Source organism: Triturus cristatus, chromosome 8 (genome assembly GCF_964204655.1).
Source record: "Triturus cristatus chromosome 8, aTriCri1.1, whole genome shotgun sequence".
Classification (NCBI taxonomy): Eukaryota; Metazoa; Chordata; class Amphibia; order Caudata; family Salamandridae; genus Triturus; species Triturus cristatus.
The window spans coordinates 290,318,994-290,343,142 of NC_140591.1; the positions used below are offsets into that span (position 1 = coordinate 290,318,994).

At 45.5% G+C, this 24,149-nt stretch overlaps 1 protein-coding gene across 1 annotated transcript in view; it reads left to right on the forward strand.

The window, feature by feature from the left end:
- Nucleotides 1-333: 333 nt before the first annotated feature.
- Nucleotides 334-24,149, forward strand: part of RNF17 (ring finger protein 17) — a 2,644,767-nt gene continuing 2,620,951 nt past the window's right edge. The window contains exon 1 of the mRNA XM_085621540.1: nt 334-411. Coding sequence (XP_085477666.1) covers nt 369-411 — 43 coding nt within the window. The 5' untranslated portion in view covers nt 334-368. The remainder of the gene's footprint in view (nt 412-24,149) is intronic.

Below are 24,149 nucleotides of genomic sequence, written 5' to 3' on the forward strand. Positions count from 1 at the left end.
TTATTGATCGCTACTCCGCGAAAAATTTGCATAAACCACAAAAGAGTTTGAGATAATTTTAGAATTTCTGTAGCAATTTCAAATTCTTACATGATTTTAACGACTTATTTATGGGTATCAGAAGGCACGGTTTCACTTTGACAGGTCCTTTTTGGGATAACGAAACCTTTCGACAGCAGCGACAAGGTTAACTAACGCCCCTCATTACAATAAATCCAGAAATATACCCTTGATGCACCTCTTCCGGTCAGTCACGTGGCACACTCAAGCGGGCGGCGTTACGTACCCCGAGTTTTTAAAAGCCAGCCGTGAGCGCACGCACGTGCCGTACGGCGCATGTATTTAGTAGAAGTGGAAGGGTGTGGAAAATGGCGGAGAGTCGACACCTTTGCTACGGCTGCAAGCAGTCAGGTAAGCGAATATGCTTAGGTAGTTGTATGGTTTGCGCACAAAAGAGTAAGGAGAAAAAGCGTGATTGATTTTATAGCTGGGATCCCGCCACCACTCCTCAGCACCTGAAAAGAAGAGACGCTCTAATGTTAAACATAATGCAATATTTGCTCTTTGAGTGGTCCTTGTTCGTGTCGCTAGCTGCGTTCCATCAATAAATACCTGACCTCGTGAGGTATGCTGACTTCTACATTTGCGTTCGAAAGGCCTCGATTTTAGGCTTAGCCCAGTTAAGCTGCTGAAAGGTACTTGTCACGAAACATGCATTATTTTAAAACCTTCGCTTATGAACTTGATAAAGGACATGGCCTTTTAAGTGCAAATTTTGAGGGAGCCTTTAAATGAAATTCAATTTAAGACCTGGGGGCATATTAGGATGACCGGCGATAATGGGCTTGCTAAAATGCGTTCTAGAATTCCAATAGAAGCCCAGGTTAGATGTCCTGCACATCTAACCTGGGCTTCTATTGGAATTCTAGAACGCATATTAGCAAGCCCATTATCGCCGTTTTTGCTAATATGCCCCTCGTGTCTGCTGCGGTGCGGTTTATCAGCCTAATCAGGTAGGTGTGAATTTGAACTCTATGGGTGTAGGAGGCACATTCGCACAAGGACTTGCATACAGATATAAAAATGCTAACGTGTACTAATGCTGAAAATCAAAGTTCCAGGTTATAGATAAATGTAAATCATTCCGATTAAGTATGGGGGGGGTATAGTTTTTAATGCACACTGTAACATTTGGCAATTATAAATGCGATTTAAGGTTACAAAAAAGGGATGTTGAATAAATAGCTTTAACAATCTAGTGGTGGGTGTATACGTGCTCCGAATCACATAGGCCAACAAGTCAGAGCCCCCTCATAAGGATTCACCTTTTACCTTCCTGGGGAATATTTTGTGAACAAAAGGGCGCAGTGGTGTCAGTTTGACTTTCTCTCTGGCACGCGCCCTACCCAAGATTTCCTTATTCTTCCTTTGTATCTACCCCTCTCTAAACTGCCACTCTTTCTTCTTGTGCCCCCTGCTTGTGCTATTCCATCTCCCCGTTACCAACCACCCATGGAGCTCGGCAGCCATCTCGGGTTATTATTGTACGTACTTATAAATTCCCCTCAAATTGAGTCTAGATGTAATGTGAGGTTCGTCTCGGAATGGTACAATGTTACTTTGTTTACTTTGGGACACTGTGCCACGATGGACATCGTATTGTGTCCAGACCCGGTGTGCTAGACATTTTTGTTGTATCCCAAAAAAAATTCCAGATTGGTTGCCTGCCAGTGTTGCCAGATTGGGCTATTACCTGCACAAATAAGCAAAAATGTTAGGGCGAGCGTTCGAGACCTCTTGTATATACTTTAGTATATTCTTCTCTTGGACTTAAAGCCATTCTCCCTGCTTTTCATTTGCTTGTTTCAGTGTCCTTTAAAAATCATTGTTGGCTAGTGGTCAATCCTTCCTCTCTGTCCCTCCTTTTTCTTCGGTTGTTTACTCCCACAGAGCAGCGCCTCAGTACTTGTAACCCTTCCACTTGTCCCATTGTAGCATCTGTTAGGAACCACTTCTCCCTTTCTTTAAGATCATTTGACCAGAGTGCAGATGCTTTCGGTCGCTCCAGGTCCATTTCTGTGAAAAGGGCTTTAAATCATGTTCTCGCCTTGTTTGCTGTGCATTGAAAGGCTGAGGTCAAATGTTGGAGTCTGTTTTCACTGCCGCCCTGCCACGACCACAACTATTTATACTGAATTCCAATTAAGCCTGCCAACTTGCAGACAAAATAGCTACCATTATGATTATTAATGAATATTGGCCCAATTTAAGATGGTAGTGGCGTGCACGATGACCTCAATGTCTTGACGAAGATCTCTACTTTTTTGTAGTGCATACTTTGAATACAGCTACTTTTTAAGGAGTCATTATTTTGCTGTAGGCTGGACCACGTGGGGCAGTGACTTCTTATTACGCTAAATTGCACACCTGTCTTCCTCCTAACTATTAGCGCTCAGGATCTTTTATTTACCTACTAAACAGTGATGGAGGGGAGAAACACTTCATAACACAATGACAATATTATACCTGAAAGTACCACAGACTCCGACTTTAGGTTTGTCAATTTATTATAAAGCCAAGAATAAGATATATACACATCGTAAGATTGGCATATAAAGATATAAGAAAATCAATACAGAGCCGATTCTACGAATAGAAGTATTTCGGCAGAACAAAGAATCGTAAATTCGAGGATCAGGATGCAACTCAAAACTGACAGTCTAGGTCCCTTTTTATCAGAAATAAAACAAATCTGTCCCTACACTGTACTAAGAGGAGATGCTATCTAATACCCTTCCATCTATTCCCAAAGGTGTCAGCACGTGTTGACTTCCAGAGAAGTACTCATGTAAAATGGGCTAAGATGCTTAAGGCTAGGAGCGAGTTCTAAGATGCTCCTTTCTCTCCGAAAGCTAGCTAGCTAGAAGTTTGGGGTCTCTGTCCCTGTGCATCATACAATATAGAATTTGATTCTTTGCTTCATCCTGTTAAAATTTTCCATAGCAACTTTTTCTAAATGGGGAGGTTTATGCCTTTTAATTAAGGCGTCTTTGTTCGGCGTGGTGACCTTGATTCCCAGAGCATCCTGACACAAAAGATCTCCTGCCTTCTCGCTTCCAACTGTCTTCAAAGCATTCCTTGTATCTTCTCCAATCTGAAAATAACGAGTTGGCATTCCAATACCTACAGTAGGATGAGAACACTGCTATTTCTTGAAAACAACATACATTTCATTATTTATTTCTCGAAGCCAAGGAGGTGCAAAAACAGGTACAATCTTGGGCCTTGGAAGTCGGACAATTTAAACAACGAACAGTTACAATATATGATTATAAGCTGTCCTGCTCTCTGTATATGCAGGCATGGCGATACATACATGATCATTTTATAACATTGCACTACAATGAATGTGTAAATGATTCTACTGAATACATGTTCATGATTATAAAACACTGCAAACTATATACTTGATTGTAGGTGCATGGCAACTATGACTATAATGCACCCATACAAATAGGGTGCGGAAAGCGCTCTATCACTTCTAATTGGTATTCTGAGAGTGCCTTGTGTAAACATTTTGGGACTGAAAGTATCCTGTTTCTGTCATCCAAAGGCTTTCCTGCCCTTCCATCCTGTATTCACTTAAAACACATTACCGCAGTTGTGATTATGACAACGAAACCAGCCCAGTGTGCTGTCCGGCTCATTTTACACCCTTGCCACGCCCTCTGTTTACCGTCGGGGATTCACGGCTCCTTGTTTGTCTGTCCCCTCTGTGAAGTGTGAACCGGGCTCATGGTACTATGTGTTTGCGCATGGCCGAGCTGGCCATTTGGTACAGTGATGTTCCACGTTTCTTGCAGTGATGGGTGCCACCAGGAATAAAGCCTGTTCTGGCGTTGTGTGTAATGAAAACTCCTCCATTTTCTGAAAGATGTGCTAAATCCTTAATAGGGTCCGCTGGTGGAGTTTCCTTTATACTGCAGGCACTATACAGAGGACCAAATTCAACCTGCAAATTGTGCACCAAATGTATCACTTTCTCCGTACGTCTGTGGATTTGTCATTACCAGAAATACATGAACTGAAGGTGGGTGCAAGTACATGCTAGGCTAGGGCGGGTCTTAATAGGAAAGTATCCCTGCCCTCCCAACATGATCAGCTTATCCTGTCAGCCTCTAATGATCACACTCACACAGCTGACATTAACAGACTATTCCCCTCCGGAGCCTCCTGCATGTTTAACTCGTATATATATTTTTTTGGGTTCATAGAGGAGCAAAATGGGTAGGGAGTTTGTCAGAGTTCTTGAGAACATGAAAGAAAACTTCACCGATTAACTTCAGACAGCACATCTGCTCTCCATAGAAAGAACGGTCAGTGCTCTGTGTAAAATAGAAGTGTTTGGGTCAAATGTATTTTTTCTAGGAGACCATCGCCTTGGCTGCCTATTACCAAGGGTACCCAGGCTTGATTCTACCTCCCGCCCCTTTCTTCTAACACCTTAAACTTCTTGTCTCTGTCTCTCACCCTTACCGGTTCTTCCTTATCTCTGCTTTCTCCCTTTGCTACCATTTCCCTGTATTTCTCAGGCTTCTTTCACCCTTTTTTTTGCATGTCTCATGATCTGGGTCCATGCTCTAAATCCCAGGTCGAACAGTAGTTCCGGTGCCCACCACCTGCAACTCAAATTAAGTACTAAGAGCAGGAGCTGATTATGTAAAAAGTGGACATGTTCCTGCACTTTCAATATTATGTATTTTTTTAAAATATATTTAAAGATGCTTAAACTTGTTCAGTGGGCTGGACTGAGTTGCCCTGTCTGTCAAGTGGCTTCACCACACGTTGCACATTGAATTTTATCTTCTTCTTTTTTTTTTTTTTTTTTTTCTTTTTCGAGCAGTGGTTCTTAACCTTTTAACTTCTGAAGACCCCACATTTAATCATTATTGGAATTCCAGACACTCCCACTGGGTCATTACTGGAAGCCGAGGACTCCAGCCTAAGCATTTTCAATGATTTGAATGACATAGCAATATACAAACAATACAGAAACCTAATTTATCAAATAAATACACTAATGATGAAATACTTAAATTAACAAATATAAAAAATAGTTTTTAATGGGAAGGTTCGCATGTTTATAAATTCAACTGAGGCCACACATACACCATACTATAATCTGCACTTGCACTGCTCCCACAAATTAATCTGAGGGTACAAACTTTATAGCCTCCAATTTCAAATTCCTTTTCAGTTACAGAACTTTAAAAAACAAAAAAAATTGTAAAATTTGTTTTTTTTCATTATATACACTTTATTAATTTGTTAATATCCGTTAAGCCTGCAAAGGCTTCGTGGACCTCCAGGGGTCTCCCAACCAAGGTTAACAACCACTGATTTTAGAGGTGACGTACTACTGGTGACCCCTTTTTCTTCAGTAAGTTTGGACTTTTTAACCTGAACCACAAGGCACATTCTTGAGTTTTTTAGTCCCCCTTTTTAGGTCTCGCTGGCGTTGCAGCGCGAAGCGCTGCCGCCAACGAGAAACTATTGTTGCCGTGATGCCTCTCAAGGGAGACAGACTTGGGCACGAGCCGATTCTGGTCCGGGCACGAGCCGATTCTGGTCTGTGAACGCGCTTCACAGTGTGCCCAGACCAGAATCGTTTTGTGCCCAGGTCTGTCTCCCGGCAACAATAGTCTTGTTGGCGGCAGGTCCCATTCACCCTCCCAAAATATCATTTTCTGTTTCCCTTGCACTCACTTGCTGTTGGTCTGCCCTTCTCAGTGATGCTCTTCACCTCCTCCGCTGCCCCGGACCCTCCATGCTTCTTTCCTGCTACCTGCGGGTTCCCGGAAAGCGCGTGACTTCCCCTGGTCACGTGGGACTCTACAGTCCAATTGCAAGACCCCGGCAGCAGGCGTGGGCCAATCACTACCCGCCTGAGTGTTGCGCGCACGCCGTGGCGAGTCTTTCGCTCATGGCATCTCTTGCACGCGCTGTGTTTTACAGGGCCACGGAGTAGGGGTCCGGCTGCATGTCCTGTAACTGATGCTTCAGATTCATCCGGCGAACGAGAGGACCATCCCTCGCACGCCCAGCTAGATTCCTCACCGAGGCAGGTTATTTGTGCCTTTCTGCCCTCTGCTCCTCTAGTCTTTTGTGCCCTTCTGCGCCACTCGTTTTTGTGCCTTTCTGCCCTCTGCTCCTCTCGTTTTTTCTGCCCTCTGTTCCACTCGTTTTTTTGTGCCCTTCTGCGCCACTCGTTTTTCCCTCATGTTTTGTGCCTTTCTGCCCTCTGTTCCCCTCGTTTTTTTTGTGCCCCTCGTTTTTTCCCCTTTTGTGCCCCTTTTGCCCTCTTTCCCACTGGTTTCCCCGCCGCTGTGGACCCCTTCCAACACTACATATTCACCAAATGATTGTGTGTGGGTCGGTGTGTGGCTCTTTTGTGCCCTTCTGCCCTCTGTGCCTCTCGTTTTTGTGCCTTTCTGCCCTCTGTGCCACTCGTTTTTCCCTCTTTTTTTTGTGCCTTTCTGTCCTCTGTTCCACTCGTTTTCCCTCTTTTTTTTGTTCCTTTCTGCCCCTCTCGTTTTTGTGCCCTTCTGCCCTCTGTGCCACTCGTTTTTGTGCCTTTCTGCCCTCTGTGCCACTCGTTTTCCACTTTTTTTTTGTGCCTTTCTGTCCTCTGTTCCACTCGTTTTCCTCTTTTTTGTGTGCCTTTCTGCCCTCTGCTCCTCTCGTTGTTTGTGCCCTCTGTTCCACTCGTTTTTTTGTGCCCTTCTTCCCTCTGAGCCACTCGTTTTTCCTCGTTTTTTGTGCCTTTCTGCCCTCTGTTCCTCTCGTTTTTCTGTGCCCTTCTGCGCCACTCGTTTTTTCCCCTTTTGCCCTCTGTCCCACTCGTTTCCCCACCGCTGTGCCCCCTGTGGACCCCTTCCAACACTACATATTCACCAAAGGATTGTGTGTGTGGGGCTCGGTGTGCGCGTGTGTGTGTGTGTGTGTGTGCGTGCGTGTGTGTGTGTGCGTGTGTGTGTGTATATATAGATGCAATAGGTCTGCCTTTGCGACAGCTAAAGCTATTGGCATTGTAAATGACTATGCCATTTATTTATCTGTTTTCAAAACCAACCCATAAATAAAAAAGTTTGTCATTTACAATACCAATAGCTCCAACTTATGCAAAAGGCGAGACCATTGCATTGTAAGTGCTTGTTAAGTTCTGAGCAGGCGCTCAAAAACCAAGCATGGAAAGTTCTGCAAGCCAGAAAGTCTGTACTGGCCAAAAGTATTTAATATATGCCACGTGACAGTGGGGTTATTTCACAGTTAAGCATTAATAAGTGCTATCTCGATGTATGTGATAAAACCCTGCAATGGTCAAATGCACAGGGATGATCTAACGGTTTTATTGTCAGTTTTATGCAGATTTGTGTACTATGCTAGGTGGGCATGGATGAAATGCGCATGAAGTGTGTGCCTTTGGCACACCAGAACAGTAGGAGGTAAGTTGAAATGACAGGAAGGAATAACTCATCTCCAGTTTTTATTCTCATACATTATCGGCACTAAACATGCTCAATAAATCATCACAGGAATGCCGTTTTTTTACCCTGTGCTTCAGTGAGATAACAAATACATGACACCTTCCTCATGACATTTCATAACTGTATTTTAAGGTTTTTGTGCCCTAAATGCCATTTACTTGCCTAATAAAATTATTCAGCCGGATTTCCAATTTCTGTGACTGCCAATTTTGGCATGTAGTTGGTACCTTTACCGTGTTTCATTTATTTCTGCATATTAGCAACAATAAGCACCCACACACAGGTATGTGAAAAACAGAAGTAATTCTCAGATTAAGACACACTTTTTCGACACAGTAAAAAAAAAAATGGAAGTGGGCGTTTTCACCTATTATCTATGTGGCATGTATATTTTTTTTGGTTTACCTGTTTTGGAGCTTCAGCTATAGAAAACCAGTACAGAGGTGGAGTTGCACTCAGAGGAAAGAATTTCATATTTTAAAGAAACGACTATTTTGAATTTGTTTGTGGAAAACACCAACATTTAACTACTTCAAATTGGTTAAGTGCAGGTTATTAAAGGCCTAGACTGGACCAGAGGAACATTTTATGCTGTGTTTCTTTTATAAGTTTCATTGTTGCATGCAGGTTTTCCTCTGCTCCCTCTCTATAAATTCCTATCCGTTACTCTATCTCTTTGTCTTCCTATCAAACTCTCTCCTTCCTTTTTCTCCTCTTCCTCAATCCCACGCTCCTCCTTGTTTCTCCTCTCACACACTTCTTTTTTCCCCTGTCTAATTTCTCTGCCCTCTTATTCCTTCATCTCTTTTTGCCTCTCTAATAATGCTCTGTTAATTTCATCCCCTCTTTCTTGCCCTAAATCGTCTTACTCTTTCATAGATTTCTTTACCTTTGCTAATATCTGTGCCCCCTTAACGTTACCTCTTTCATATCTTCTATCTTTATTCTCTTGTCTTCCTATTTTTTTTATTTCAAAGATTAGCTAACCTTTTAGTTAAGCGTTGCTTTTTTTTTTCTTTGACTACCATCAGTTCACATTTTGTTTGTCTGTCAGTTTTCACTTTGTCCCCGTCACTCCTTTACTTTTTCACCCTGGTTTCCATGTATTCTCCTAAAATGTCATATTTCCTATATATACGTTTCACACGTTCTGTCGCTCTTTTCCATCTTTCCGCTCACCATTTTCCCTCTCCTTTTTCTTTTCCACTCTGCTTTTTCTTTTCCTCTGCTGCTCTTTTTTTTCTCTCTGCCTTTTAGTCTTCTGCCTTCTCTCCTTCTAATATTCACCCAGGCACTCGCCCTCTATTTCTTTAAATGTCTCCTGTGGTCACTTCATTCTAACGCACACTATCTGCCCCCTCACAATTTCACTCGTTCTCTCTAGCTTCTTCTGTCTCTCTCTCTCTCAAGCACATGCTCACGCACAATTTCTTGCTCTTTCTCGATCTTTGTCACCCTTTGTCCTTCTTTTGGGTCTCATTCTTTCTATTCTATTGCTAACTTACTCTGTCTTTCTTACCCACTTTATGCTCCTCTGGAGTTCATTCTGCACTTTGTGTAAACACTCTGTCTTTCTGATTCTCTTTTTTTGTGCAGCTCTCACCCCTATCCATCTACCATACCACGTAATTCCACTACACAAATCCACTCCACACACAATTCCACTCCACTTCCAATCCAACTCACATAATTCCACTCCACACCACATACATCCCCTCCAAAATAAAAAACACATGAGTAAAAGATATTGTCATTTACAACTCCCAACAGCTCTAATATTGCACATGTTAGATCTATTGGCATTGCCAATGCTAGTTTCCGTTTGTGTGGGGAAAAAGCCCCACCTGGCAGTTTGGCTACTTTTAGGGCTTATTTAAGCCAGTTGTGCTCACATTTTTAGCTAGGGTGGCGCAGACACGGTGTCTGTGACACACTCGCAGGTAGCATGGATAGCCACCAACCAGCTGAGCCAACCAGGCACTGCAGTGCAACCAGGTAGCCAATGGCCATGGAGATAACTAATTTGTGTTTGGTAAAGTTGAGGCCTATCACTCTGAGACTAAGTGGTGGGCAGTGGCACGAATGTCAGCGGCCAATTAACGCAAATTGTGCTGCATGGCTGGGACATCATTGGAGAAGGACACAGCACGGGTGTGATAGTTAATATACGCATGCGCTGCTGAAGGCGGCAGTGCATATGTGTGTAACTGCAAGTGGACATGCTGCTGTTGTCAAACTTGCCAGTGTAGTGGTGCGCAGGGGTGTTGTACACAGTCTCTGTGGGGGACTGGGCCGTCAATGTTGTAGCGTGAAAGAGCTGCTAATGACGGCTGTTGCAATATTTTTGGGCCATCCCCTGCAACACTATTAAATCAGTCACGGAGTGGGGAGGGAGGGATCTCTAGCGGTGTGGTCACAGACTGGGATCAGCGCTGGATTCGCATTGCATTTTGCAAAATTGTTGCCCACATCCATCCTTGCGTCAATGACAGTTTCTCTCTCGTTATACTCGTTACACTACGAGAAAGATGCATACAGTGAGTGAGTGCTGTTGCCGCATTGAACTTCAAGGAGATGGTCTGTACCAACCTTTTGTCTTTATTCAACCGAGCTCTCAGCATCTCAAACTGCTGTTATGTATATCTGTGCTGCAGCTACTATGTGTCCCTTGTATAAGATTCAGTGGCTGGTCCCCTGGCAGCACAGTCGGGGACAACTGAATACAGACTAGTGCCGCTGCACAGCATCTGATTTGATTATGTGCAGCGCAGTAGGCTGACTTTAGGGACGCAAGTAGGGATCCCTAGAAAGGATAAGGGGGCTAGACAGGACTGGGAGAGATGGCACGCTCCTGGGGCGCCCTGCAAAGTTTAGGTTGGCTAACTGCTGGGAGCACTGGGACTCTCCGGGTAGCCATTAAGTGGACAATAAACTGGCTCCAGGGACAAGACTAGGTCTGGAGCTCTCCCAGCGGAGTCCCATAAAAGTGGATTGGGAAGGTTGGGTTCCAGGATGGCGGGCAGTGTGCATGCTCTGGAGGAGGTGTGAGGGCCCAATGTTAAGGTAGTCCTAGGGCCACAATATGGGCACTGACTGGCTAGAGAGCACATATTGGAGGAAACTTTCCCAAAGAACCTGTCAGGATAAGGAATAGGCAAGTGCCACCCGAAGAGCACAGAACTTTGCGCAAGCTTCAGAGAGCGTCTGCCAGTAGTAGTTTTTTTTTTTTGCCTTTAACATTTCCATGTTTTTGCGTTGGCACATTTAATGCCCTACCATTACTAAAAGGTGTTAAATTGTAAATAGTTATTTCAGGTTTAAGATGAGGGCATTGTTTCAGAACCGTGCCGATAACTTTTCTCTCACTGCACAATTACCCCCCCCCCCCTTCTACGCGTTTCACATGCAGTATTTAAAAAAGTGATTTTTGTTACTTTGAAATTAGGTGACACTTCTGTTGACTGACTCACTCTCTGAAAATTCTTCATAGGTCGTGTAGCAAACCACACCCACTAACCTCGGGCGTCTATATTTCCAAGAGTAGCTCCTCACACTGGACTGGTGAATGCAGTAGATGGTGGAAAAATACAAAAGTAAACCCCCATCAGAAATGTCCCATGCTCTGTACAGGAGCAAGAAGTGATGGATCTTTATATATTGGTGATTGTGTCTGCTATTCAACAGGAACTGCCACAGCAGTAGTATTTTATGTAGAAGTGTACTCTGGTTTGCACAGTCACGGCCTAGTTAAAGAGGCATTTTATTGTGCAATTTGCAAAGCGCCTGTAGAACCCCTGATAAATTCCAAGCGAATTACACGTTTTTCTCCAGCGTTAAGCATCTACCATTTCGGAGCCTACGTATGCTGTGAGGTTGATACTATTTTCAGATTGGATGTGGTTGCTGGTTTCAAATTCATCAAGTGGGATTTTAGCGCTCCTCCAGCCCCCAAGCCATTTTATCGTCTTATTCTCAAACTACCATCTGTCACCAATGGATCCAGTAGAAACCATTCGCAACTTGTGAAAAAGTATTTCCACTGGGTGAGGTAACAGTTCAAGAGAAGGGCATGAAGTTTTGTTCACAACACTGGGTTTTCTTTGTTCGCACCTGTGTGGTGAGTGAAACTTCCAAGTAGAGGTTGGTCCTTGGAGTACACGCTCAGCCACCGGCAGCTGCCAGGGTGTTTGTAGCCAGAACTGCTCAGTGGATGTCCAGATCCCAGCAGAGAAACGAGAGCGCTCCGGTCAGAACAGGGAAACCTGATCATTGTCCCCAGGGTGAAGAAAGCCCGCATAGGCGGCCGCCGCTTCTCCGTCAACACAGCTAGAAGGTGGAACGCACTCCCTCCGAATCTCAGAGCTGAACCAAACCTCCTACGGTTCAGAAAATCCCTCAAAACTCTTCTATTCCCCTGACTCGTCAGCAGCCCCTCTTTGCCCCCTCCTTAGGAGTCTGAGGTTTCAGCGCTGGGATACTCGAGGGTGACTACGCGCTCTATAAAAACCTAAATAATAAATAATAATAATAATTTCCTACTCTGCAAGATATACAAAGCACTCACCAAAGCTACTCAAGGGTTACGTTATTTTAACTTTCAATTTCCTAGTAGCTTTGATGGGGCACGGCGCGGTAACCAGATTCTTTACACCTACCATTTTAAACAATCATATGTGTAAACCTCGCCTGTATCGGTTCTTTTTTCCCCAGTATTGTTGAGTACAGGATGGATCCGTGACCCAGTTATCCTTCAATAATAATAATAATGAAAATAGGATGTTGGGCAGTAAATTGATCTTAAACTACTGTTTTTCGTTCCTAAATAAAGATATTTAACCAAAGGACATGGGTTAAGTCTATATGGCGTAATAGAATCTGATTCAATTGGCCTTGTGTGTCAGGTTATTTCCTCTGTAAAATTTTAGAAACTCATTCTGCAGTGGTTTCCCAAGTTAATTTCACATTAGTGTTGTAATAAGGTTCAATTTGACCTTTGCGCTGAAACAAATCTATACTTTTATTATTCCACGTTTTGCGTTTATATATTTTCATTGCCATGTCCTAAATATAACATTAACACACGCATAACACTAGGGTCTCCATAATAACTTCTCTATACTCTTCCCTCCCTTTGAGTCCACCCAATCCTCAGTTTTCTACTATGGTATCCCAATCACCCTTTCAAGATTCTTACCTCCTCTATCCCTCCATTGACACATCCCAAACCTTATCGAATTAATATGAGTGCCCAAATCACATTTTCTATACTCTTCCTTCCTCTAGCCTATTCAAACAGATTCACATGTCCACTGCTCAAATTAGCAACTTAAATTTCCTTATACTAATCCACCACTAATCCTTTGGGTGCTGAGAAGCCCTTCAGCCTGTCAGGGGTAATAGGCGCTATATAATTACAACTACAAAACACATTCAGTGGCTTAATTGCACATTTTGAAACCAGAAAACCTGGGATTAATTCCCGCTTTACCAATTTACCAGACTGTGTGATCCTAGATAATTGTTTATTTTAACTTTCTTTCCTTATCATCTCGTACACAAAAGGACGTCGAATCACATGACTTCTGGATGTGTATTGTACAAAACCACCTTGTGTGTTTGCTAAACTATGCTTTTTATGTATAACCTGTGCAGTCTAATTTGTAACAGAATATATGCTGCCACACACTCAAAGGAGGTCACAGATTGAATATAATCTAAAACCGCTCCCACTTAATGCAATTGGCACCCTTTATTGTATGGTCCATGCACTACTATTACAAAAAAGTTTATTGGCGGTTTAATGATTAATTTTCCTGGTGGCTTTCACTTACGGAAAACTGAAGTAAAGTTATAAGGCTTAAACAAATGTGATGTATGGGTCATGTTCAAGCACATTCCGGGGTGAGGAGACACCTGCTCCGAACACTGGGTGGCAGCACACTACACAGGGTAGCTAAGCAATCCACCAGGAGTCTGCACAGGCATGACTACTGCACGTCCGTCTACATGCCCCGGGGTGGCACCACACTTGACGGGCGATCTGGTCTGCCAGTGATTGCAGATTGTCGCATGCTTTTGATTCTTAGCCAGGCCTACATGTGACATTTAATGTGGCTTTTAACGTTGCAATCATGCACTATTATATATAATAGGAACCCAGTCCAAAGAGTGCACTTAACTGACTTGCATCTTAGTTCACTATTGACATTACTGTTAGGGTGGGGGAAAGAATTTGTTTGACAATTCATGTTTGAAAACTATTGCGTAAAAAAATGCTTCTCAATGCACTGATATAATGTGATGTACTAAGGTGAAACTGCTGTGCATGTTCATAAAATAGTTTTTGAATAGAAGTTATATTTCTACACTTTTGCTGCAAGATGTATTTAAAAATAAAGGTGTTTCTAAAGTTAGGCTGTACAAGATAACCAAGTTACTTCCTTTTTTTAACTTCAGTAAACTTTTAAATGAAGGTTTGCCTGTTTATTTAACTTTATAATGTTAGTGCTGAGTCGGTAAAATATCATCCCAGTGCGGCTGTTGACCAGGGGACCGCATATGGCCCTGGGCCATACTTTGAGTATCACTGGTCTAGACAAGTTCACCATCTTTTGTCGTGAGTGACTGAGTGTGACCATTGCAGCGCAGCATCCTGACTGGGCCGTGACTTCACTGTCACTCGGAGTCTGTCGGCTGCTGCAACCACATGAATGTTAGTTAACATAGGAGATGGGGGCCAGTACAACACCTAGCAAGATCCTGCCTCTTTTTTATGCTTGTTACGCTTCACGGCTCCCTGTCTTTGGAGCTGCAAGGAGTCTTGGGCCTAAAGTTCTTAGATTGGTGTGAGTTGGGGGGGGGCATTGGGTTGCAGCAGGCAGAGATTATAGATTTTCCTGAGCAGATGGAAGGTCACAGCAATCCTCTTAACTCCGGGGTCTCTTACTTTGGTTGGCAGAGAGCTGTGCCACTAAATAGTTAAACACTTTGTGTGACTAACACATGGCACTACTTTAAAGACTATAACAAGCATTGGCATAGCCAATAGGTCTTACCTTTGGGACCTTATAAGTGTTTAGCCATTTACCACTTGATGTTGTTGCACCAAGGATACTGTGCTGGAGAACTAAACACTTATAAGGTCCCAAAGGCGAGACCTATTGGCTATGCCAATGCTTGTTTATCTGTGTGACTGGAGGGAAGACCAACTGATCAGCTTTTCTGAACGTATTCAAATACTAGTGCATTTGAAATGCACGTTGTGCATGTTTGTGTGTCTGTGCTGCATGGTACATGCTTTGTGGGTCTGACTACACCAGCGTGATGGAGGCCTCTGGGGTCCATTTTGGATGTCCCTCGCCTGGTCTTCTGCACAAGATGGAGGCGGGTTGTCTTCCCAGACAAAGCATGTGTAATAGCTGCCATTTGTGACTTTGGAGGAAAGAGACCGAGGCACTAAAGTGAGGACAGAGTAGACAAGGCTCCTTAAGTAATTTGATGAGGCCTTTTGCTGAGAGGGCTGCGAGTCTTCCTGCAGCACTGCCATTTGGGAAATGGTGGTGCTGAAGTGTAGGCATGCAGTCTCCATCGTTAAAGATGAAAGGACCCATCATTTGACTTTTCACTGCATTCATGTGAAGAACACTCACACTTCTTCGTGACTCTTTTGTGGGTATTCCATTGTGGAAACTACTCTGCTCTGAAGTGCCACTACACAGAAAGGATGTGTGTGAAGAGCACTCTGGAAAAAACACTTGATAATAAAAGCAGCCTAACTTGGTTCTGAAAGTACAGACCATGTTTCCAAATCTCCTGTCTGCTTTGATTCAATGACTTACTTGTTTCCATTCCTAGTTCTCTATAATCAAGGATGGGAGTGCTCTGCAGTGTCATCAGAGGACTGCTGTACAACCAGATCTGGTGTCTCCCTGACAGCCGGCTTCCCAGAACAGAGAGGACATCACCGGAGTCTTGCCTTGCTAGAAGAAGCTGCTCATCTGACCTGAAGCACATAGTCTGCCTGCTGGGAGAGAAAGAAGAATACTGCCAACCCAGGGAATCACAGCTGCCGAGGGCCGCTGCATTAAACATTGCAAGCCGTGGCTGATCCTGTGCCACTGTGACCAAAAATCTTTGACCTCAGGTGATCCTGTGCAACTGACACCCAAACAGCTGTGACTGTCGTTCAATTTGGGAAGGTGTCGTTCAATTTGGGAAGGTGTGACTGCAGCTGACCCATGTCGCTACAACTCATTCGAGGGTCTGGCCAGAGCCACTATCATCAATGAATATAGTGCCTTGAAGCAGGCCTGTGCGAAGTCTAGCAACAGGGAAGTTTGCCAGTGTGGCCCTACGGCTCCAACCTACATAGAGCAGCCAGGATGCCTGCTTTGCTGGCTCTGAGGGGACTCCATCTGCGTCAACCTCAGCTTTATAGACACTACCTCACAGCAGCCAGAGGAGACAATATTGGAACCGCAGACGTTCACCCTCTCCGAAGCAGGATTGGTTAAGCATGCTGCTGATGGCTGGCTGCTGCCCAACAGCTGATTGCTTGCAGGGCTTACCGCTGTGAAAGCAAAAAGACATGAAATATGAAAACTGAGTGCACGGACCACGGGGTAATCTGCACCGGATCATGGACGCTCACTATTCCTACAAGGAGAACAACCTCCTAGATTTGATAGGAAAGTAACCCAAGAATGAGAACTCGGATAGCTGACTGAGGAGCAGCTGGCGCCAAAGCACATTCAAACAGTTTTCTGTTTTAGAAGCGCTAGGTTAGCCAGTCAGTGCACAGTTTGTCATTGTTGAGCTCTGAGCATAAGCACCCTCACATTCCCTGCAAGAGAAGGATGTGGTTGCTGACATCAATAAAACTAGAGTCAAGGGCCAATGGAGTTTTACTTGGTCCAGGTGGCAGTCATTGTTAGACAGACTACAAGACATCAGAGGGAAACAGCCCCAAGCTTCACAGTTGAGACCCTGTAGCTCGCGGTTGCCATCTGGCCTCCTCAAATGGGATCAGACAAATGGAGGTGCCGCACAGGGACCTGTAGGACACAGCTGCCCATAGGCCACTACCATCCCTCAGACATCAGCCAGGAACAGAAGTACTTCCCACTCACACCTTTCATACTTGAGCAATTCACGTCATAGCTGACTCCAATAAGGACCAAAGGTAGTTTCCCCAAACTAAGGTAGAGTCAACGCCCTCTACCTATGATTCCCAATTGATTGCATCTCCAGCAGACTGGAGCATTAACCCAAGGAGCTACTTTTAACAACATTATGAAGAGCGCTGCCAGGTGCCTCGTAACTACCCTCCTGCACAGATAAGCGTACCTGTCAGTCCGAAATACGGGGATAAGACCTGAAGCAACAGCAGCAGGGCCCGTCTGCTCACCAGGCTGCAATATGATGTTGAGAACTCCAGTGGCTCTGGCGACCGCAGTCTTAGCTGACCAGTGTGCTGTGGCAAAAGATGCTGAGGGGACCTACAAAAGCAGAGTGCTGAACCAGAACAGAGCTGCACTAGAAGCTAAAAGGAGGACAAAACTCCTCGGCACAGTGGCTCGCGCATTTGGGACCTCTGGACAGAGCTGAGAGAGCTGCAGTTCAGAGTGAGATGGATCATAAAATCTACTGCTCGACACCTAAAAGACTTAATACATTCGAATGAATTCTGGAAAGCATATGAAAAAACAGCCCTGGAATGTTTGCTTACAAGACCAATCTCAGCTGTGATATGATGGGGAGGACACAGGCAGAACACAAAAGAGGCTACAATGAAGCATTTGCGGGTGCAAAGCAACCATTTAAAAGAAGCGCGCGCCTCGCGCTAAAAGTAAAAAAAAAAAAAAAGGCGTGCAGCGTGCGCTTGGGAGAGCAGTCTGCTCTTTTTCAAAGCACATGCCCGTGCTAGTGACGCGCCGCTGCGCACTCCCGCAAGGCGTATGCCGCCACAAGCACGAGTATGTACTTTGAAAAAGAGCTGCACAACGGTTAAAAGTTCTCCTATGCAGCGCATGCGCGACCTAATAAAGAACGGCAATATATGATAGCAGACCACCATGGTTTTGTAAATGAGAAACAAGAAACCTCTGGAAAGTTGTCAGATTTGGGAAGCTTTGACACCATTCAAAACGCTATTCAAATGCTGATCACTTAACTTGATATTAATAAGATCACTCAAGCATGAAGAGTTTCAAACTGCCCATATTATTATAAATCTTTTACTTTGAAAAATTAGTCAAAAAATACCTTCCTTCTCGATAACCTCATGTGATGTAAGTCTGGTGTGCTATCAGGGCAGTGAGAGCGCACATGTGGCCAGGCAGCCTTAAAGGGGCCTAATGAAAGCTCCTGGCTAGTGTCTGCTGACATTTTAAGATTAGCACCCCGCCTTAAAAAGCGTGAGAAAATGTCCAGGACGGTACGCGGTGGACATGATTTTGTTTTTTAACCTTTTTTAAGCGAGGTTGATTTGCTGTCATGTTGGACAGTTGTCTCTACTTAGTCTTGACATACCGGCAGCCTTTGTGACTTCGTAATAATGGTTATTTTTAGATTTCTGAGCCTTTCTTGAACAGACTTGTATTTTAACTTCAGGTTAGTGAGGTTGGGCAAATGCGTCCCAAATTGCTGCACTTCTGCCCATTCAGCCATGTTTATTTCATACCTATATGACCTTAGATTGCCTTTTTCCATGTCTTTTTTTCCTTTTTTTTTTTTTGTGAAGTTTTTATTCGAAACAGTAGGCATTACAAAAACACATAGCCTGCACAAAGTTAGCTTCCATCCGCACTAATACTACTTTGACATTTGTAACAAAGTAGTTCTACATGACCTCAGGAGCATTCACCACGAAATTACATCACAACAATCCCGACACCCTCCATCGCAGACCCTCATTCAGACATTTGAACCGCCTCCAGTCTCGGCGGTTCACATATATACCCTCTGAATTTATTCCAGCTTCCCCAGATTCTTTCCCATTTTTGAGGACCTCCCCGATGCACATTTTCCGCCACCATTGCGTCATCCAGGTCCCTACACCATTCCTGCAGTGTAGGAGACTCACCTGACCCCCACCTCCTCGCAATATTCCTTTTAGCAAACATGATTCCCAGTGTTACCCAGTCCTGTATTGGGTGGGTTAGGTCATTTGGTTCCCAAATACTTAATAAGCACCGTTTTGGCTCCGGAATCAACGATTCTCCTACAGTTTGTGACAGTCCTCATTATCTTAACCCAGTACACCCTGATCTTCGGACATTCCCATATAGTATGGTAGAAGGTACCCTCCTCACCACAGCCCCGCAGACAGAATTGATGTACAGCCATCCTTATTTTGAAGAGGGTCACTCTGGTGTAGTACGTGATGTGAAGTATTTTGAGTTGTATCAACCGCAAGCGCGCTAGTATTGCCACCTCCCGAGGAGACGACAGTGCCTCTTGCCACTCTGCATCATCGAATTCTCCCAAATGTGCAACTCATTTCTGTCTAAGCGCCAACGTGGGGTCAGGCAAGTTGTTTACTAACTTACGATGGGTGAAGGAAGTGGCCCTTTTGTGCATCAATTCAGTCAATAACCTATCTTCCAGAGGAGTAGCCTCTGCCAAGATGGCCCCCACCGGCAGAACAGCCTGCAGTGCATGTTTGACCTGCGTGTATCTGTAAAGTTCGGAGGAGGCGAGCTCGTATTGAGTCTGCAGGCGTTCAAATGAGATTACCTCAGCCTTCCTCCAGAGATCACCCACCGTTGATATGCCTATCGCATCCCATTTATCAAAGCCTTTACTATTCTTTAGTCGCCCAAGCCGCTGAGAGGTCCAGAGTGGTGTCATCTGTGTGATAACTCCCCTCCATCCCAACCTGGCATGTGCTTAGTGCCATATGCGAACTGTGTGCGCTGTTGGCCCGATCAATAGTCTGTATTTGGCTCTATTATACAGCACTGACATGACCCCATCTTCTCCTAGGCCTTGCCTATCCGCCTGAAACACTGGGCCGGTATGAGGGGCGTGCAACCAACTAATAATTACTTTTAGCTGGGCCGCCCAATAGTATAATTGTATATTAGGGAGGGCTATACCCCCGTCATACCAGCTCCTGACCAACTTATCCTGCCCAATGCGCGCTGGTTTGTTCCCCCAAATCATACCGGACACTTCCGACGCAATTGTTTTGAAGTATCTCAGTGGAACCTGAATTGGGGTATTCTCCAAAACATACAAAAAGCATTGGAGCGCCATCATCTTAAAAAGTGCCGCCCTTCCCAGTCTTGACAACGGCAGACTTCGCCAGACTATCGCATCGTGCTGAAACCGCTCCAAGGGTGGCCCAAGATTTCTCCGAATAAATTCATCGGGTTTGGGTGTAATATGAATGCCGAGATATTTAAAGGTGGCCTCCGTGACCTGCAATAGACAATCCCTCGAAGTGATGGCATCGGACCACGCAGCACAAACCGAACCGACTTGGACCAATTGATGGTGTATCCAGAGACCCGGCCGAAAATCTCACAAATATGTAAGAGCACTGAGATTGAGAGGCCAGGGGATGTCAGATACAGCAGCACCTCATCTGAATAGAGGGAATTGTGGTCTTCCCAGTTTGGCGTCCATTGGAGTCCACGAATCATTGGCTCCCACCTGATCCATGCCGCCAGCGGCTCCAATACTAGTGCGAAGAGCAATGGGGACAGTGGACACCCCTGGCTCATTCCCCGTGTCAGTGGGAAGTCTCTGGATATATGACCGTTGGCCACTACATGCGCCAACGGTTTGGTGTAGAGCAGTTGAATCCACGCACAGAATTTCGGGCCAAAGCCTAAGTGCCTAAGGACTGCAAACAGATATGGCCACTCCACCATGTCAAACGCCATCCGCGCATCAAGGGAGAGGATAACCGCCGGCTCCTGAATATGGGACATCCGAGCTATTCCCCCCTGCAGCCGCCGCAGGTTGAGAGCCGTGCTCCTACTGGGCATGAACCCAGATTGATTCGGGTGTATGAGGGTCGTAAGATGTGGGGTCAACCGCGTCGCCAACAGCTTGGCTAATATTTTGGCTTCGGCATTAAGCAACGATATCGGGCGGTAAGAGACGCATTCCTCAGGGGGTTTACCGGGCTTCATGATTGTCACAATGGTAGCCGTACTTTGATCCTGTGGGAGCTCCCCTGCCTCGAGGCTTTCAAGAAACCTATTTAAAAGATAAGGGGCAGTCGTAGCGGCTGTCTTTTTATACAGTTCTATGGATAAACCATTAGGTCTCACCGCTTTCCCCGATTGTAGGGAGCTGATAGCCACTTGTAGCTCTTCGACTGTTAGGTCAGCTTCTAGGGTGAGGACTTCCGCTGGGTATAGTTTCGGCAAATTAATATCCCTAATATACGTTTGAGCCTCTATCGTTTCTATAATCGTTCGTGACTCGTATATCTGTTCGAAATACCCAGCTAAAGTATTCACAGTATCTTCTGGCGCAGCCACCAGTGAGCCATCTGGTGTCCGTAATTGCGCTATCGTTCTTTGTGCTCGTTCCTTTTTATCAAGCCAGGCTAAAAGTTTACTAGCCTTGTCACCTATCTCCTATATCGTATGCCACGTGGCTTGGAGCCGAGCCCTAGTTGCCTCCAACTGGTATTCCCTGTATTCACCTTGTTTAGCACGCAAGATTCGAGATGTCTCTAATGTTCGATTCTGTGCGTGTTGATCTGTGGCATTAGTCAGTTCGGATTCTATATCTAGTTCGGCTTGTTTTGCCCTCTTGTGACCTGTCACAGAAGAAATGGCCTGCCCACGGATCGCCGTTTTATATGCTTCCCAAAGAATACTTGCGGACTGGACTGAGGAAGCGTTCTCTTGGAAGTAATGCTGTGTCGCCGCGACTATGTCTCCCGAAATCTTAGGGATTTGTAAATACCCCGGATACACGGGATAGACCAGTTTCCGCGCTTTGCAATGGTTTGTGCATGTAAGCATTAATGGCGAGTGGTCTGAAATACCCCGAGGGCGGAACTCAACGTCCACCACATTCGCGAGATCTGCGGCTGTAAAAAAGAAATCGATGCGTGAGAGGCTATTATGTACCCCAGACTGAAAAGTGTATTGCTGCACTTCTGGATGGCTGTATCTCCACACATCTGTCAGCCCGAGGGCATCCAAGAAGCACCCCATACGTGCAGCACCTGCCGTGTTCTGCCTGGGTGGATACCTATCTCTGGTCCCATCAATGACGGCATTAAAGTCCCCACCAATCAGTATCATACCTGCTGGAAGACCTAATAAAAATGCGCCAAGCGCTGGGAGAGCTATTATATGAAGGGCCGGGGGGATGTATACTGACACGATATTGAACAGTTTCCCTTCCCATTGATAGGTAATTGCCGCAAATCGACCCTGGTCATCCTTATGAGTATGTTATATTATTAGAGGGAACTGTTTACGTACTAAAATACCCACGCCCCTTGAACCAGAGGAGAACACAGAGTGCACCACCATTCGGAACCCCCAGCGATCCATAGCCCTGCAGGCTGAGCTCACCAAATGTGTTACCTGCAGCAGGGCCACCGCCGGTGTGCTTTTCTTTAAATACTGTAGCACCAGACCTCTTTATTTTATTCCCCAGTCCCCGTACATTCCATGTAAGCAGCGTTAGGGGGCTAATCGGAGACACCGGAGGTTGTTGTGAATTAGACTCAATTCGTGTCTGCGTCATCCATTTCTCCCACGCACAATCTGCCTTCTCTCAGGATCATTTACGTAGTGCATCCAGAAATTTTTCTAATCTCAGACTGGAAGTGTGCCATGTTTGCCCGTATAACAATCATAACTACTAACAAAAAATACCAACTCAGTATTTCCCACTTTCCCACCCACCTCTCAAACCCCCCCCACCCCCCGCCTAGGCCAAACTGCAGCTATCAAACGCTTGGTTATCCTGATATCTAGGTGGGCGTGCATGAGTGCAGACTATATGCAATGGTCCCACTTGTAGGACACCCAGCAGATTCAATATTCGCTTTAGGAAAGACTGCATACAGTATACCCGCACTTGCATATTCATCACAATTTTGTCTGGCCCACAAAAAAACAATATAAACCATAACAAGCCCAAAATGAAGAACAACCCCTCTCCACCACCCCCCTTCCTGCTTCCCTGCCAGACGGACCCCCAACTATCCGCCACCCCAACTTAGCAGAGCGCTTTTTTCCCCAGTAACAGTACTTGCGTGTGGGGGGGAGAAGTCCGTGGAGTGTCGCCGTCCATCCCCTCCTCAATTACAGGTTATCAACAAGAACACACTACAGCCCATCCTGCAGTTCTGGTACTCTAGTCCTTTTGCCTACCACCTTCAGGTGGAAGGACCATGTTGTTTGCATCTTGGACATGTAGCATCTGCCCTCCTCATACATGGCGAAGCTATACATCCTCTCTCTACACTGGCGTGTTCCAAGTACGTAACTTCTCCGCGTTTCAATCCTTGGTGGTCATTTGTTTCGCACGTTCATCCTCGCGTTCCCTTCTGCGGTCCCTGGAGTCCTCATCGTCTATATGTTGCTGTTGTCGTCTCTCCGTCCGTCCGGATCCTTACACTCGCCGCCATCCCTCGAGCCAGTCATGGGCCTCCTCCGGGCTCTCAAAAAGCCAGGTTTTGCCACCCGCCACTACACGCAGCTTTGCCGTAAACAACATGGAGTATGGTAATTCCCTGCGTCTGAGTTCTTTCTTTATCTCAACAAAACTCCTGCGACGTTTAGTTGCTGCCGCTGTGTAGTCCGGGAAGGAGGACACCACTGAGTTTTGGATGCGCAGCGGTGGAGCCACCCTTGCCGTTTTTAGTATAGCATCTCTGTCCCGGAAATTGAAAATACGGGCCAGGACTGGTATAGGGAGAGCCCCGGGTTCGGGCCTGCCCCCCCGGCACTCTGTGAGCCCTTTCCACAGAAAAGAAGTTCAAAGTCCTCGGGGTTGAAGTCTGTGTTTCATGAGATCCTCAACGTATAGATCCATGGCTGGACTCCCTTCACTTTCGGGGATACCTGTAATTCGGACGTTATTGCGCCGTGAGCGCCCCTCTTGGTCGTCCAGCTTCTCGGCCATAAGCCTGTTTTCTGCTTCCAAATGACTGACCCTTTGAAGCAGCGCAGTGGTGTCCTTTGTCAAGGATTTTGTCACTTGCTCAACCTCCGAGACCCTGGCCGTCCTCTTCTGAAAATCTGCCCTCAGGAAGGAGACATCAGTGGAAATGGATCCTACTGTCGATTGTACTTTATCGAGAGCCGCCATTATATCTTCCAGTGTCACTTTCGCCGCACCCTCCAGACCCGAGTCTTTGTCAGGCATGTCTTTGTGCTCAGGCAGATTGGAAAGGTCTTTTTGGTAGGCATACTTATCCAATTTGCCCTGTGAGTTCGTTTGTGGGCCCCTGCCCCCCATTTTTGCCTAATTCTGTATTGCGCCGAACGGTAATCACCGCCGCCTGCCGCGGGAGCACCCTCCGCGCGCGGCCTGCTGGGTTTCCCACCGCGCTGGTAACTGGAATTTAGTGGGGCGGTGTACCGTTGAAGCGCCACCAGTACATGTGCATCTAAG